Source organism: Chrysochloris asiatica, unplaced genomic scaffold (assembly GCF_000296735.1).
Source record: "Chrysochloris asiatica unplaced genomic scaffold, ChrAsi1.0 scaffold00107, whole genome shotgun sequence".
NCBI lineage: Eukaryota > Metazoa > Chordata > Mammalia > Afrosoricida > Chrysochloridae > Chrysochloris > Chrysochloris asiatica.
This window is the reverse complement of record NW_006408625.1, coordinates 3,002,294-3,018,905: the sequence shown is the minus strand read 5'-3', so window position 1 is coordinate 3,018,905 and position 16,612 is coordinate 3,002,294. Positions and strand designations below refer to the sequence as shown.

The following is a 16,612-nucleotide window of genomic DNA, read 5'->3' as shown; positions in this document are numbered from 1 at the left end:
AACCCCAGGAGGATAGACCCTAAAAGACAATCACCAAGACATATAATAATCAGGCTCTCTAAAATCAAAGATAAGGTCAGAATCCTGAAAGCAGCTAGGGAAATGAGAAGTGTAACATAAAAAGGCAAGCAAATCAGATTAAGCTCAGATCTCTCAACAGAAACCATGCAGGCAAGAAGGCAATGGGGAGACATATATAAAATCCTGAAAGAAAAAAACTGCCAACCAAGATTCCTCTACCCTGCAAAGCTGTCAATCAAATATTATGGTATAATCAAAACATTCCAGGATAAACAGAAGCTAAAGGATTTTTCCAAAGCTAACCCTGTTATGAAAAACTTCCTAAAGGAAGTTCTGTGGTCTGAGAACCAACAAGAACAGACAACAACCAGAGAATGACGTACGTGGCAGCATCACCTTGAACTCAATCGACAAATGGAAGAGTCACGAACAAAGGATCAGGGATGTCAATCTATGATCAAAAAAATCACAATGTGAAAGAAGGTAAACACAGAGGAACAGCAATCCAGGTGGTGAGAAGGTCAGGTAGATTACAGGATAAAATAGACTGTGTTAAATGGAGGAAAGAATTAATGGAATATAAGCTAAAATGAATAGAGAGAAATACTGTTAACTGATAGTACTTGGAGGGGATTATAATCATTGTAATGAAATAAAGTGTATGATTTGTTGAATGTAAAACTGATGATCTGCCCTGTAAACTTTCACTCAATTCACAATAAAAACCTTAAAAAAAAAAGAGTATGGGGGGTAGTGGGGAAGAAAGAGTCCCCACTGAAGTTTTGTAACAAAACAGGGAAGTGGTTAATCTTACAGTCCAGAAACAGGACCCTAGGACCATCAGGGGAGAAGAGCACAAGCAGAATGCAGGACCTTATTCAGAGAAGCAGCAACGCCAGAGAAGGAGGCAGAAATGGGGTCATGGGGGCAGGGGACGGCTGAGGACTCTGGATTCATGGGAAGAAAGGGACTAAGAGTCAGTGGCCAGGAGGCAGACTTGTAGAATGTGCCCTTTGGAGGTGTAAATTATTATATATGCCTGAGTGTTTTTTTGTTTTAGTTTTTTTTTTTTTTAAAAAAAAAAAAAAAAGCTAAAGTGAATAGAGAGAAATACATGGAGAGGATTATAATCATTGTAATGAAAAAAGGTGTATGATTTGTTGAATGTAAAACATCAGTTTTATATGCTCTGCCCTGTAAACTTTCACTCGATCCGCAATTAAAACCTTAAAAAAAAAAAAGATTTACCAACTTGGAAACCCTAGGGGACAGTTCTACTTTGTCCTAAAGGATAGCTACTTGATGCTTGATGGCAGTGGGTTAGGTTTTTTATTAAAAAAAAAAACTCTGTCCAGACTTGTAATTAGTGAATATTTTTAGAGAGAACATTATTATTAACTAGTTAATAATACGTAATATTAATGATAATAATAATAGCAACTCCTACCACAACTACTCCTCATATGGATTATTAACTTTGTGTCAAGCACTGTCTGAACACTTTATGTGCATTATTCCAATTAATCCAATTGACATCTGTATGGGATACAATGTGTTATTTTCCCTACATTATGAGTCATCAGAAGTGCCTGTGGCCCTCCTACCCTCACATCAGTATGCTTTGGAAACCCTATCCAGGGTCACTATGAGACAGAACCAACTCCATGGCCCACCACCATCGCCACCATGTCATTTCTACCTGACTTAATGGAATAATTCTTTCCTGTATTCTTGCACTTTTCAGGCCTCCTGCAAGGTGCTGCAAAACTGACACATATGAGTAAGTCTTAGACACTACCTTGAAGATGTTTACAATTTAGTTGGGAGGAAAAATAAACAACAACATTCGGATAAGCACAGTGACACAAAAATATTTTTTAACAAGCAGAGTAGATGCTTGATTACCTTGAAAATCACAAGTGTTCAAAGTGCTGTCATCAGTCTCAGTGCCTATTGGCAATGTCTGAAAGGTAGGGACATTTGATAAAGACAATCAATCCACTACAAAGCAAAATCAGGGACATCAAACCAAAATGCCATAGGACAGCAAGAGCCAAAAGCATCATATCAAGCTGGGAAGATCGAGACAGGTTTCTTTCGTGGTAAAGGGTAGAGTGTAGATTGTTCTCTGATGTAAGGCCTATATTTTCCTATGATTTACATACATCATTCCTTCCTTTGGAGACTTTGAAAGAGATGGAAACAGTGTCTCATCTTCCAAAGACCACAAAGCAACAATATGCAGACAGTGCTCAATTATGAACATCTCTGACTTATGTACAACCCACAGATACAAATCAACCCCTATAAGGACTACCATAATAAGAATTCAAGGCACATACAGTGGTTTGTGGAGTCCTGGTGTGACGCTGCAGAATAAATACTGCACTGACAACCAAAAGGTCGGCGGTTCAAATTCATGAGCTACTCCTCAGAAACCCTATATAGGGTGGCTATGAGTTAGAACAGCCTTGATAACACTTAACAGTAAGAGTGATTTGTAATAACAAATGGGCATTACTTTGTGTTACCTCAAAACACCATTTTTATTATTATTACCCATTGTAATCAAGTTGATTGTAACTCAGAGTGACCCTACAAGGAGAGTTGTCATGGTGTGTGCCATAGAGTAGTTATGACTCATAGCGACCTTGCATAAGGTTTCTGAGGTTGTAATTTTTACGGGAGCAGAAAGCCTCGTCTTTTTTCTGGCGGAGCAGCTGGTGGATTCTAAATGTTGACTTCGCAGTTAGCAGCCCAATGATTAATATGCAATGCTACCAGGACCCCTTAGAATTGCCCAATATGGTTTCCAAGCTGTAATCTTTATGGAAGCAAACTGACACATATTTCTCCTGCAAAGTGGACGGCTGGGCTTGAAATGCTGACCTCAGTTAGCAGCTGATCACTTAACCACTGTGTCACCAGGCCTCCTTTAAATGATCACTAAGTTAAAGATGCTTTCTATATATCTGGAAGTGTTTCTTCTATTTTTTTTTTTATTTTAATTATTGTGAATTGAGTGACAGTGTTTTTTTTAATTGTGAAATGAGTGATGGGAAATCATCAGCTTCACACCATCATTTCACTGCAATGATTACAATCTCCTCCATGCATCATCATTCAACAGTATTTGCGTCCATTCCCTCGGTTTTTTTTTTTTTTGGGGGGGGGGGATCTTCAATTTTCTTAATGCATAGAAATATACCTATATATGTGAGTAACTAAAAAACAATATTGCTACAAACCCATAGAAGCTATCCTTTCTTACCATATCCTCCCATCTAGGTCTACATGCTTTTGAAGATGGTGTTTCCCTATCTCTAAACCTTCCAAAATGACAGTCTGAGCATCTTTGAGGGCAATGTTTTTGAGTTTAGAGAACAAAGAAGTCTTAAGGGGCAAGATCAGGGCTGTGGGGTGGATGGGGTAAGGCTTTCCAATGATATTCTTATAGGACAATCCTTGCAATCCTTTAAGAATGAGCAGGTGCATTTTTGTGATGGAAAGAACTTGATTGTCCTGCTTCCTTTGAGAAAACCTGTTATTACCCCATTGGAATGGAAAAAAAAAAAGGTCGCCATAACCTTATTGACTTCGTTGCCTTGAACTTAACTACCCTAGCAGATCCCATCGGAACCCACTGTTCTGACTGGACCTTGATCTCTGGATAATATTGGTAAATCCAAGACTTGGGCCCAATTGTGATTTGTTCCATAAAATTGCCATTCAATTTGATCTTGCTTAAAAGACTGATGGAAAGATGAGCTCTTTGAGCTCGCTGATTTTTACACAACGCTTTTGCCACCATGGAACCAAAAGTTTGCTGAGGCTAAGATGTCTGCTTAAAACTGAAAATGCTGAACCATGTGCGATGCCAACTTCAGTAGCCATTTGCATCAATGGTAATTCTAGAGTCACTTCCCACCACTGTCTTGACTCCAGCCATTGTTTCTTCATTCATCAAGGTTGATGGTGTTTCTTCTCTTGGTTCATCTTTGAGGCCTTCCCAACTTTCCTTAAAATGTTTGATTCTTTTAACAATTGTTTTATGTGGCATAGCATTCCCGTAAACTTGTTGAAAGCTTCAGTGATGCAGGAAGCTGTCTAATTCTTGAGTTTTGTTAAAGAATTTTGTATTAGCCCTAACCTCAAAAATCATTTTCCATGGCACAAAAAGTATCCCTTTTTCTTTTTTGATAGCACTCCAATTAAACTAAGACAAGTGTAGGAGGAAGGGGCTTAAAAATTTTCATGGAAAATGGAATAAAAAGATAATGTAATTTTTCCATGTACTTTTGAAGCTCCCAAGTATTACTGAAATAACTTGTTGGCAACCATCCACTGATCACAGAGATCAATTTAATTTGTCTGAAATAAGCTTATGCATGTATGAACTGGCACCCTAGTAGCAATACATTTTGATTTACCCACATACACTATACATGAGACAAATATTTGAATAGCTGATGTTAGGTACAAACCGTACCTAACTGTTCTTCTGACTTATGTTCAGATTTGACTGAAGGTAGACTTAAGAATAGAACTTTTTTGTTATTTGGGAACTGCCTGTACTTAACTATGAAGAAGATCCTTCCCCTACTCTTTTCTTTAGAATGAATCACATCATTGCCTTTTCTTCTTCTTCATGGTGCCAGTTTTTCAGGTCTTTAATCATTTTGTTTGAGCTCCTCTGGACTTTATCCAAGTTTCCATGCCGGCCTTCAACTGTATGGCCTCCAAAGAGACAAGGCTTTCACAAAGGCCTTTAGAAGTTAAATACAATTCAAAGATTCTCCTGTGGTTACAGAAGTTTCTACTGCATTCTAATGAAATTAATAAACTTTTGACAATTTATCTAAGTGCCTATAACTAATGTATTTACTAAAATGCTCCCCCAGTGTGGGCTAGAGAGTGTGTGGGACTGAAGCTGGAAGGAAGAATGTTTTCCCACATGATCAGTGATCAAAAGTTCAGTGACCAATACTTTAGCCACATCTCTGGGACCCAGATGAACACTAGGCAAATGAAAGTGTGTGGCATATAAGGCCCCTGGAAAAGTTGCATTTACATGAATTAAGCTGGTGATCTTAAGAAGGTTTGAAGTTGAAAGGGGATTGGGGAAGGCAAGGGGACCAGATGTGACCCAAAACACCCATGTGTCTGACACTGAAGAACACTTCTGTGGGCAAAATGAGCTTGAAGCCAGATACTCTGGATAAAAACATGGAAAACAGCACTAACCCTGAGCAGGATTAAGAAACCATAAACTATTATTGCATTAGCAATACCACTTTGATGGACAAGCACATTGATAAATGAAGGGAAAACTTAGTCAAAGCATCTCAGGAAACGGGAGGAAGTGTAAAGGAATGCTATTCCCCAGGCCCCCGAGTCCATGTACCATTGCCCTCTCTACCCCCAATCCAGGAGCTCTGGTAATGTAGTGATTATGAGTCTGGCTGTATGACTCAAGGTCAGCAATTTGAAACGACCAGCAGTTCTGCAGAAGAAAGACAAGGTTTTCTGCTTCTATGTACAGTTACAGCCTCAGAAATCCTATACAGGATCCATGAGTCGGAACCGACTCCGTGGCACATAACCACCACCACCACCATGCCCAGTCTGATTGGTCAGCAACTTGGGCTCTTTCTTTCTAGTCTGCGTATCTATAGAGAGGCACTTTTCAGCATGCTCTTGACCATGTGTTAGGCAAGGTGTGCGTCTGGGTTGTGGAGGCTGACAGCCATCCCCATTTTCTCAAGAGATACAAGTGAGAGGACAAAATAGCACATTCCTTCTTTCTTTGCTTTCCTCCAGCACACCTTTTTATATTATTGATGCACTGCTCTAACAATTGACCAACACTGAATCTTTGGTTAACAGACAGAGTATGTCTTCACCATGATGAATTTGAGAAACATGGAAGTCAGGTTGCTGTTAAGTGCTGTAGAGTTGATTCCGACTCACTGAGACCCTGTATAGGATTTCCAAGGAGTGGCTGGTGGGTTTCAACTGCCAACCTTGTGGTTAGCAGGTCAGAATTTATCCAACAGCGCCACAACAGAACTCCAAGTAGCTGTGTCCCTCCGGGATTTGAACTTGGGTCACAAGAATAAGAGTCTCACATGATATTACTACAGATATGGCCTTGTCCAAAGAGACATATCAGTCAATAACAGCACCTTCAGGCTCAAAAGCAGTACTCACAACTTTTGTTTTTCTACACCGACATGAACTTTCTGTTCCAGCAGGACACACTCCAATAAATAACAGTGGCTCCATCATGGCAGTGACTCTTCAGGTGGGAAGGTTGGATCTGGCTCCATCCAGGTGATGCATGAATGTCACATGAGTACAGTTTGCTTAAAAGTCCCCAACTGAGGTGGTGCGAGCCCAGTGCAGAACTCAAAGGTGCTACTATGGCTTCCAGTGGAAGAGATCTGCAAATGAAACCCCCGAAATCCCAGACAACGTGGGAGACTGGCATCTACTGCTTTGCCACCGATAGGAATGATTTCCGGAGGCACTTGATCCTTTTTGCACTTGGGACTTTTTGTGACAGGAGTTTGGCTGGCCAGGAACTTGAGCGACATTGATCTAATGGCACCCCAATCAGGGGTGTAGCCAACTAGACACATGGAACCCTGTGCTGCACACGAACCTTCCAAAAACAGCCTCCAGTTCTGTGATACCACAAGATTTGCCCTGAAGGCAACTGACATTTGATTCAGATGGGCACCATTCCTTCTCTGTCTGGTTTTCATTTCTTCATTGGGTCCACTGAGAAGTGTGGTCTCTGGTCAGTAGTCAGGCTTCAGCCAAAGTATTGCTTGCTGTTCTGTAAAGTTGTGTACATAGCTTCTAAGTTTTTACAGGAGTGATCTTGGTTCTTGTCCTGAGGAGTAACTTATAATAGTATTTTGTAAGTACTTGAAATAAAGAATGCACACACACACACACAAGTCCCCAAGTGAGAGTCTAAATCACCTCTCTATGAGTCAGGCCTAGATGTGAATCCAGGTATTGCTATTCAACAGGAATATGAATAGATGCAAGTTACCCTTTGAACTTCAGTATTCTAACCTATAAAATGGGAGCAATGACACCTACCAATTTGACAGGCTTATCCTCAGTACTAAAGGAAATGATATTTAGATCAAGACTTTCCCTGCTTTCAAACATCCTGTGGCTCCTGTTATCAAGTCAGGAAAAGCAAGGATGTGCTGCACTAACTAACAACTCAAACAGTCCAGTGGCTTAACATACAAGAATAGTGTATTTCTTGCTCATAACAAGCCCACTATAAATTCAAGTGACCCTCCAAGGACTCTCAGAAATTCAGGCTGCCCACAATCAAAATACAAGAGCTACTCCATGATCACATCATCAAAGGAATAGACTGATAGAGGGTCTCTAGCAATGTTCTAGCATGAACATACTTTCTGTCACTTCTGCCCACACTTTTCTTCTTCCCTTGAGAATGCATAAGTCATAGCCAATAAACAACCTAGGATAGTCTAGGTAGCTCGAGGAAGACATTCTAAGATGGAACAAGAAGTGGAAATTACCTCCTCTCCCTCCAAGAGTAAACTTCAGGCAATAAGACATGTCTATGTCTGTCCCAAGAGAAGGCACAGTGGCTTCAGCCTCGAAAGATACAACCACTATGTCACGGCAGTAAGAATGAAAGTAACATAGCACTAACACTAAAGGAATTTGCATTAAGAATGCACTTAGTGCATAGTTGGTTTTCAGAGATGAACTAACCATCAGCATCATGATTCTGGGCTTTCTCTACCAGACAGTACTGACTTAGTGACTTTCTGTAAATAGAAAAAAATGACTAAATGGAGCCCGATATTAAAGTCCTAGGAATGAAGCAAGAAGCAATGATGTATGATTTCAGCATCCTTCTGTACCTCTTAGGTGCATTTCCCTTCTCCTTCTTTTGGCTCCCAAAGCTAGAAAGAGTTTGCTATGAATTGAATTTTGTACTCGCTGCCCCCTCACCACACACAAATAGGCATTGAAATCCTAAACCTTGTTTTTGTAAATATCACCCTGTTAGGAAATAGTGGTGGGTTTTTTTGTGTGTGATGTTAATGAGGACATAAAAGAGTAGGGTGGGCCCTAAACGTCATCATTTCTGAGTTATAAAAAGAGCAGCATAGGCATGCACACACAGGAAAGAGGAAGATATATGATGGGGACAGATGCATCTACAGGCCTAGAAATGCCAAAAAATTTCTGGCAGCTACTAGGAACTGTAAGGAGCTCTGGGCGTGTAGTGGGTTACGAGTTGGGCTGCTGGCCACAAGGAATCTACCAGCTGCTCTGAAGGAGAAAGATGAGGATTTCTGCTCCCATAGACTTAAGCCTCAGAAACCCCAGTCAGAACTGACTCCACAGCACAGAACCACCACCTCCACTAGCAGCTGAAATAGATAAGAAAGTATTTGCCCTCAATTAGAGGTCATGCCTCTAATTCAGACTTGGCCTCCACAGGATCAACACTGAACTGGGAACCACAAGGTAGGCAGTTCAAACCCACCAGCTGCTCCTTGGAAACCCTGCATAGAGTTGTTATGTGTCGGAATCGACTCAATGACACTTAACAGCAACAACAACATGTGATATTTGTGCTACAGTGGCACAGGGTAAATAAAACTTCATTCAGTATCTGGTAGGCTGAGAGAAAATAGCCAATGACCCATTCTAGTTCTTTAAAACAGCAATCATTTTTTTCTGATCCATTCTGAAAAAGAAGAACTTGCTACTGAAGTTAATAGAGTCCTGACCCAGCAGGATTCCCTTAACCCAGTGGCTTTGTAAAAGTATCATTGTGATCTGTACTTCTGAGGAGGCTGACCAACTCCACTGAGGGCAGGCATGTCCTACAAATGCCATGCTAACAACAGTCACTGGAACCAAAACAGCTGAGTGGTTACAAAGTAATCCAGCAGACAAGAGGCCTCTTTTCATTAACCTACATTTTCATCCAAAGAAGAACTGAAAACCTAAGTGAAAAAGTGTGTGTGTAGCAGGGTATGTCAGGGCATGGGGTGTGCGCGCGTGTGTGTGTGTGTGTGCTGAATTGAGGATTCTTTCAACTGAGCCAGATACGTATAAAAATATTTCATCTGACTTTATACAGAATATCACATATGCTTAGTTTCTTCCCCCCTTTTTCCTGCATAAACAAGATGCCTACATTTCTGCCCTTCACCCCACTTCCTTCCCAGGAGGGCTTTTCCTGCTATGATTAATCATATTTTGGTTTAACTTCTCAGCAGGGATGACTCACATTCCCGGTGCCTGGAAGAAATGCATCACACTGATCCCTCAAGTTCCCAAACACAAACCTGAAGTTGTCCTCACAAGAGGGGAAGATGTTCTCTGTTGCCCGAGTATTTGATGAGCAGGCCTCAGGCTGTATTTCTGTCCAGGATCCCACTGCAATTGTGAAGGTGGAGGCTGGCATCGGCATGGTTACATAGTAATGCCAGTTCAAGTACCCTAGAAACAGTGAGAGAAAAACCACGATGAGGCCAGTGGATATGGTTCTGAAAAGCTGGTAGGAAACAACTGCGGGTCAGTCTTATTGACAGAAGGGGTATTATTCCAAGTCTCAGGGAAAGTCTAGGGGAGATATGAGTTTCAGGGCAGCCAGGGAAGTTGAGGTCTCTTCCAGAAATTTGGTTGAAGCCCTTCAAGTGAGGTTGGTGTTTGAGGTGGTCACTCACCTGCCAACACAGAAGGGTTGTATGTTCCTACAGAGATAAAAGCATGTCTCATTCACTCTTATTGCTTAGCACAAAATCAGGCATGAAAAAAGAGGCTCAATCCATGTCTGCTAAATGAATAAATAAATGTACAAGTGAATGGGCATCTCTATCCTGTAATGACACTATTTTGCCTAAATACAATTTAAGTCCAACAGCACTCAACAACAACAACAACACAGTAGTTATAGCATAAGATGTACGAGACTTTTAGCCTCTTTAACTGTTAGCAAAGAATTTCCTGTTAAAGCAGCACAAAGTAACTAAGACAATCAGCCTACAGTGAAGCCCATGTATACACCTGAAACTTCCAATCAACATTTCACACAAAGCCTTTAGTCCCAACTCTGAAACTGTTTAGCTATAGGAGTTCAGGTCTTATCCCCCCTTTCATTTTGTCTGTTCATGTATTGGGCTGGTCCCCACTCCTTGTTTAGCAGATGAACACAATAAGCCAAGAACTCCCAGCAAGTCTGTAACAGAGGTGGGAGTACAGTGGGTCTCCCATTCCAGTCTAGGCATGCACTTCACTTTGCCTAAACCATGGAGAAGGCTTTTATCACAAGGATGAATGATTGACAACTTGCCATACAATACTTCCTTCAACTTTAAGGAGCACTTAAAAAATAGTATTAATGTTCTTCATATCGGAATGTGTCATATTACTTGACTAATACAGTATATATATATATTTTTTTTTTGAGGATCTGATACATATCGATGGTGTGTCTTAAGAATAATTGCTATCTCTTTATATTACAGGGAACACATTCACCATGTCTCATATTCCCAAAGGGAGGGACCTCCATGAGAGTAACACCCACGGTCTCTCTTAGTCCCTAACAAATACTTTTGCAGGAGATGAACTTCTCACTCTAAGTTTTAGAGGGTCAAACACTCATGAAGTGGTCTGTGGTTGTCCCAGTTAGCCACTAACTAGCTAAGATGTCAAATTCAAGGTCAAAATATTAACATGTCTATACTGGCCAACAGAGATCACACAGCATTTCTCAGAGTGCTTTTTCTGTAAAAATAAATAGTAATGGCTAGATTTTTCTTCTTGGTCCTTTTGTCTCCTGACTAGTTCTGAATTCAGAAACACAATAGTGGCCATTATTTATTTATCCCCTGAAGTCCTACCATCTTAGATTCAGAACTCCTCTAATGAACAATAAAAATTTAAATAGAAAACAAAGACGTCAATTTCAGGAAACAATATGGTATCCAGTGAAATTCAGCTTCCGAAGTCACTAGAGGAGGAATAGAGAAGGACATGCTAAGAACTGCTGGAAACCCCTCATGGAGGCAGCCATTCCTTCAAATCCCACTTCTGGAGTCAGAGTGGCCACTCTCTCTATGCCCCACTCTCTCTATAGATGACCTAGAAGTTGAAGGTATGTTCCGCCTTAAAAGGATGACCAAATCCAGTGCTGTTGGCTCCAATCCAGTGATGTAGATAGCTTCTAGGAAAGCTCAGAGTGGGCTTGGAGGAAGGTCACAGCTATAACGAGCATTGCTGTTCTGATCTCAAGTCAGGAAGAAGCGGGTAGAGACAGTCACAGCAGGCTTCATAGGAGCCGACATGGATCTGACATGCCTGCTGTGCTGCACCCACCTCTCTCACTTTTCTTCCTTCCCACAACTACCTCATTCTCTGCAACTTGATGCCTCTCCGCGGTTCCTTCATGAAGAACTTGAATGAGGACAGGACAAACACAATGAGAGTTTTAGAAGGACATGGAGATGGAAGAAAGAGAAAGAAGTTGTGGGTGAGGAACTAAATCTTAATGCTAAATCTTGGTTTAAAAGAAAATAATCCTAAAAAAGACATTGCTTTAATATAAGGGCTGTGTTCTGGACATTCTTGTTCTCATGTATACTTTGGAGTATTTACAGTAGGCCACTGGCTTTTGCGTTTGAGAAAGTCATATAGTTGAGAATTCTATAAATAAGTAGCAATGGTGAGAATTTCAGGTGAGAATGGAAGACTGAATGAAACGATATATGATAGGATGAATGTAAAACTAATGTTCTCCCTCGTAAACTCTCACATCATTCACAATAAAACATTTAAAAAAAAAGGAAGACTGAAAGCATAAGGCTACCTTTGCTTCCTCCCAAAAGCCCATTCAAGAAAATTTAAAGGATTTTTTAATGCATGAACCAACAAGAACAAGACAATAGCCCCAACGTTTCCAGAGCTAGAATGCACAGAGGACGGTGATAAATAATACAACAGACCTGAATTCTAAGTTAGCAGTGGGAAAAGATAGGAGCCACCTCATTTGACATCCTAAAGACCCCAAGAGGATTAAGTGGGGGGTGGGGGTAGTGGTGGTGGTGGTGGCAGAGATTCTAAACTAAGCAGGACTAGTTCAATGTCTGTCCAAGAAAGTCAGGTGGCCTTTCAACTCTGTACACCTAGATATTTTTCTCATTTCCACATACCCCAACAAATAGCAGGAAGTTAGTTTTTCTATGAGTAAAAGAGAGGGTCTCTTTTACTCAGCTGAAGGAAAATAGCTGGGATTAGATGAACATCTGTATATTGGATGTGGAGACCTCAGTCCATCTTCTCTTCTTTGTTTCCCAGGGATCTGGCAGCCAGGCAATCACTCTCCAAGCAGGAGATTGAAAGAAGCTGACCAGCCAAGTAAAGAAACCTAAAAAACACTGACATTGCAGTTTCCTGTGATCAGTGTTATGGATTGAAGGGTCTACCCCTCAGAATAAGTGCTAGTTGTGAATGTGAACCTAATGTAACACAACACAATGTAACAAAAAAAAACCCAAACTCATGGTCAGAGTTGATTCTGATTCATAGGGACCCCATGTGTTACAGAGGAGAACTACTCCGTAGGGTTTTCTTGGCCGAAATTTTGTGGAAGTCTACCAGCCCTTCTTTCTATGGTCCCACTGGGTGGTTTCAAACTGCCAATCTTCAGGTTAATCGCTGATTGCAAGTCAATTATGTTACATCTAACCAACTCAATGGAACTTAAAAACAAAACAACAACAAAAGCAATGCAGGGCGTGCAGTGGCTCTGTAGGATAAGCACTGGACTGTGAACCACAAGGTCAGCTGCTCAAGCCCACCAGTCACTCTGTCGGAGAAAGACAAACTTTTTGTGCCCGTAAAGATATGAAGCCTTGGAACTATAAGTTGGAACTGATTCAAAGGCACTTAAAAACAACAATGTGAACATGATGTAACTATCTCCCATAATGCAACTTAATGTAAGATAATCAATCAATCAGTTGAGGTCATTATCATTATAGAGTAAATCCTAAACCTAACCTGAGTTATATAAAGAATAGGTTAAACACACACACATGCATGGGGGGAACCAAGGAACCAAGGAACTCCTGAGGCTACCAACAAAGAAGGACTCGGCACGCCCAAGACATTGACTTGGACTTTCAGCCTCTTAAACTATTAGCAAAGAAATTTTTGTTAAAGCAGCACTGGGTAACTAAGACAATCAGCCTGCACTGAAGCCCCATTTAGACAGTTGGAGCTTCTAATCAACATTTCAGTCTACTATTCTTAAATGTAAAGGAGCTCTGGTAGCATAGTGGTTACGAATCGGGCTGTGAACCTCAAGGTCAGCAGTTCAAAACTACCAGGTTTTCCGCGGGAGAAAGATGAGGCTTTCTGCTCCCATAAAGATTTACAGCCTCGGAAACCCTGAGCAGGGTCACTATGAGTCGGAACTGACTCCACGGCACGTAACCACCACCACCATTCTTAAATGTGGAGTCCTGATATGGTGCTGTGGATTAATGCTCTGGGCTGCAAAGTCAGTTTGGACTGCAAAGTTGGCGGTTCAAGCTCACCAGCTGCTCCTCGGAAACTCTATACAGGGTTGCCATGGCTCAGAAAAACGCAACAGCACTTAACAACAACAACATTCTTTAATGTATGCAGATAACCCAAGGACAACCAAACATTTTCAGGAAGCCCTTAATGCAAAATCATGAGACCAAAACAAACAGAAACAAGCAACTTGGAGGCCAGTGACCAGGCACAGGAAAGAAAACTTCGAAAATTCAACAAATAAGCATTCATACAAACACTGAGAGTTAAGAGAATGATTGCAGCTTTGAAACAAGAACTCACTACCATCAAGTAAATTCTAACTCATAGTGACCTTGTATGGAGTTTCTGAAACTATAAATCTTTACCAGAGCAGAAAGTCCCATCTTTTTCTTCAGGAGTGGCTGGTGGGTTTGAACTGCCAGCCTTGTGGTTAGCAGCCCAGTGCTTATTGTATGGTGTCAAACAGTATGCTATTAAAAGGAGCATGTGAGATAAAGAAACATAAAAACATGATAGGAAAGGAAAACTCAGTAAGAGGGAAAGAACTATAAAGCTGAAAATACCTCCCAGAAAGTAGATCAGAAAGAAAAAATATATATATATATATAAAGGAGGAGAGGAATAATAGAACACCAGTTCAGGAGGTCCAATATCCAAGTAAAAAAAAAACCCTCCAGAAAAAGAAGACAAAGAAAACCATTAAAAACAGCTTAAACATTTCAAGAAAATGTCACCAAACTAAAGGGGGTAAGGTTTCCAGATTGAAAAGGCCCACAATCCCTTTGGAAACAAATTGACCCACATCAAGATACATCATTATGAAATTTAGAAACTTGGAGACAAAGACAAGATCCTACAAGCTTCCAGAAAGGGAGGGGGGTGGTGGTGGAAATCACATATAATAAGGACACTTTCAGACATGCACGCTTTCAAAAAAATTTACCTCCCACGCACACTAATCTCTGGAAGCTACTAGAGTATCTAAAGTATGCTTCAAACAGAGGTTAAAAACCAAGGCAGAGGAAGACAGATGAGCCAACATAGGAGAAAAGCCAAGGAGATTTGCAGAATAATGGAGAAGGGAGCTCCCAGGAGCTATGCATCTAGTGGAGAAGGTACCCCTGTCCCCACTGTAGCTCCCAAGACAGGCTGCTTTAGGAAGATGAAATCTGATGTATCTGAGTCTTGACAGTAGATTTAAACAGTTTTCAAAGAGTCTAAGGTTGGTTAATGTGCAGCAAACCTAGCAAATGAAAGAAAGAAAAGCTAAAAGACAATTATTAACTCCAAGAAACACTAACCTGTTGTGCAGAAATGATAAGGCTCAACTCTCAATGACAAATATAGATCCAATAATACAAATGAAGAATACTGATCCAACCAAAGTTTAATAGTAATTATATTAGGAAGGTGAGATGTTGGGAAAGGAGCATGTGTGTGATGGGGCTGGGGTAGGCAAGACCAACAATGAGCAATGAAGCACTTTCTTGAAGGGTATGGAGGCAAATATCGGGTCACCAGCTAAACAGGGTGAAAGAGACACCTATGGATAAAAAGAAATGGAAAAGAGCAGAACTATTTGACTCTTTACAAATGTTCATTTGTAATAAAAAATAATAAAATAAAACTAATCAATCAATGATAATCTTAACAGAACAACATTTTAAGTTCTGAGATACCACTGAAATGATCAATTGTAACTCAGAAGGAAGAGGCACTTTAGACATAAAGGAATTACTAAGAAATCCTCTAAGAATGAAAGACTGTGCAGAGCACACTGTGTTCTGCATTGAGTCTCAGGCCTGAGTTTTGGCTGCCTATCTGACTCTACCAGCCACTGTGTGGGTAAAAGGTGAGGCTTTCTGCTCCCACAAAGATTTACACTCTCAGAAACCCTATACAGGGTTGCTATGAGTCAGAACTGATTCATTGGCACTTAACAAAACAAGCAAATATCTGTAGGATAAGCACTGGACTACGAACCACAAGGTCAGCAATTCAAGCCCACCAGCAATTCCATGGGAGAAAGATGAGGCTTTCTGCTCCCACAAAGATTTACAGCCTTGGAAACCCTATATGGGGTCACTATCAATCAGAACCGAACTGATGGCACACCACCACCATCTCGTCTTGTACCATCCATCTTGTACCAGGCCTGTGGAAAGACTAGACTTGTGGGAACAGCAGGAACTAACACTGTTTCCACGAGATAACACTGTTAATGAAGTAAGTCAGAGGTGCTGGTTCGATCCCACACAAGATATGCTCAATCATGTCACATGCTGTTATCTGAATGACTGTCCCCTTAAGGTGAAGTGGGAAGGGCACCGAAGCTACAAAGGATGCAGCAGGGGAGAGAACTAGAGATACGTACATACATATATTTGTTTGTTTTGTTAAGTGCCACTGAGTCATTTCTGATTCATAGTGACCCTGTAAGTGGTTTCTGAGACTGTAAATCTTTGTGGGAGCAGAAACCATCATCTTTCTCTCATGGAGTGCCTGGTGGGCTTGAAATGCTGACCTTGTTGTTCACAGTCCAGTGCTTATCCTACAGAGCCACCACACTCCCCATATGTGTATCTGTGTATGGTGTAGCACTGTAGGATAAGCACTGAACTGTCAACCAAAAGGTCGGTGGTTCAAACAGGGTTAATATGAGTTGGAACTCATTGGATGGCTCTTAACAACAACAATAATAAAAACACTCAACAATTTTGGTTCTTTTTTCCATCTGTTTTCTTATTCAGAAGATAGCAACGAAACACACTTGTTGTTGCTGTTAACCACAAGGTCAGTGGTTCAAACTCAGCCGCTCCTCGGAAACCCTATACAGCAGGGTCGCTATGAGTCAGAACCAACTCGACGTCACTTAACAACAACTATATATATATGAGGCTTTCTGCTCCCGTAAATATTTACAGCCTTGGAAACCCTGTTCAGGGTCGCTATGGGTCGGAACCGACTCGATGGCACTTAACAACAA

General features: G+C 40.9%; 1 protein-coding gene across 2 annotated transcripts in view; it reads right to left on the bottom strand.

Annotated features, from left to right (window-relative positions):
- Window positions 1–16,612, bottom strand: part of LOC102830995 (chromosome unknown open reading frame, human C9orf3) — a 541,746-nt gene that overhangs the window by 462,434 nt on the left and 62,700 nt on the right. For both annotated transcript variants that reach the window (XM_006867634.1, XM_006867635.1), the window contains exon 3: window positions 9,387–9,540. In XM_006867634.1, coding sequence (XP_006867696.1) covers window positions 9,387–9,540 — 154 coding nt within the window. The remainder of the gene's footprint in view (window positions 1–9,386; window positions 9,541–16,612) is intronic.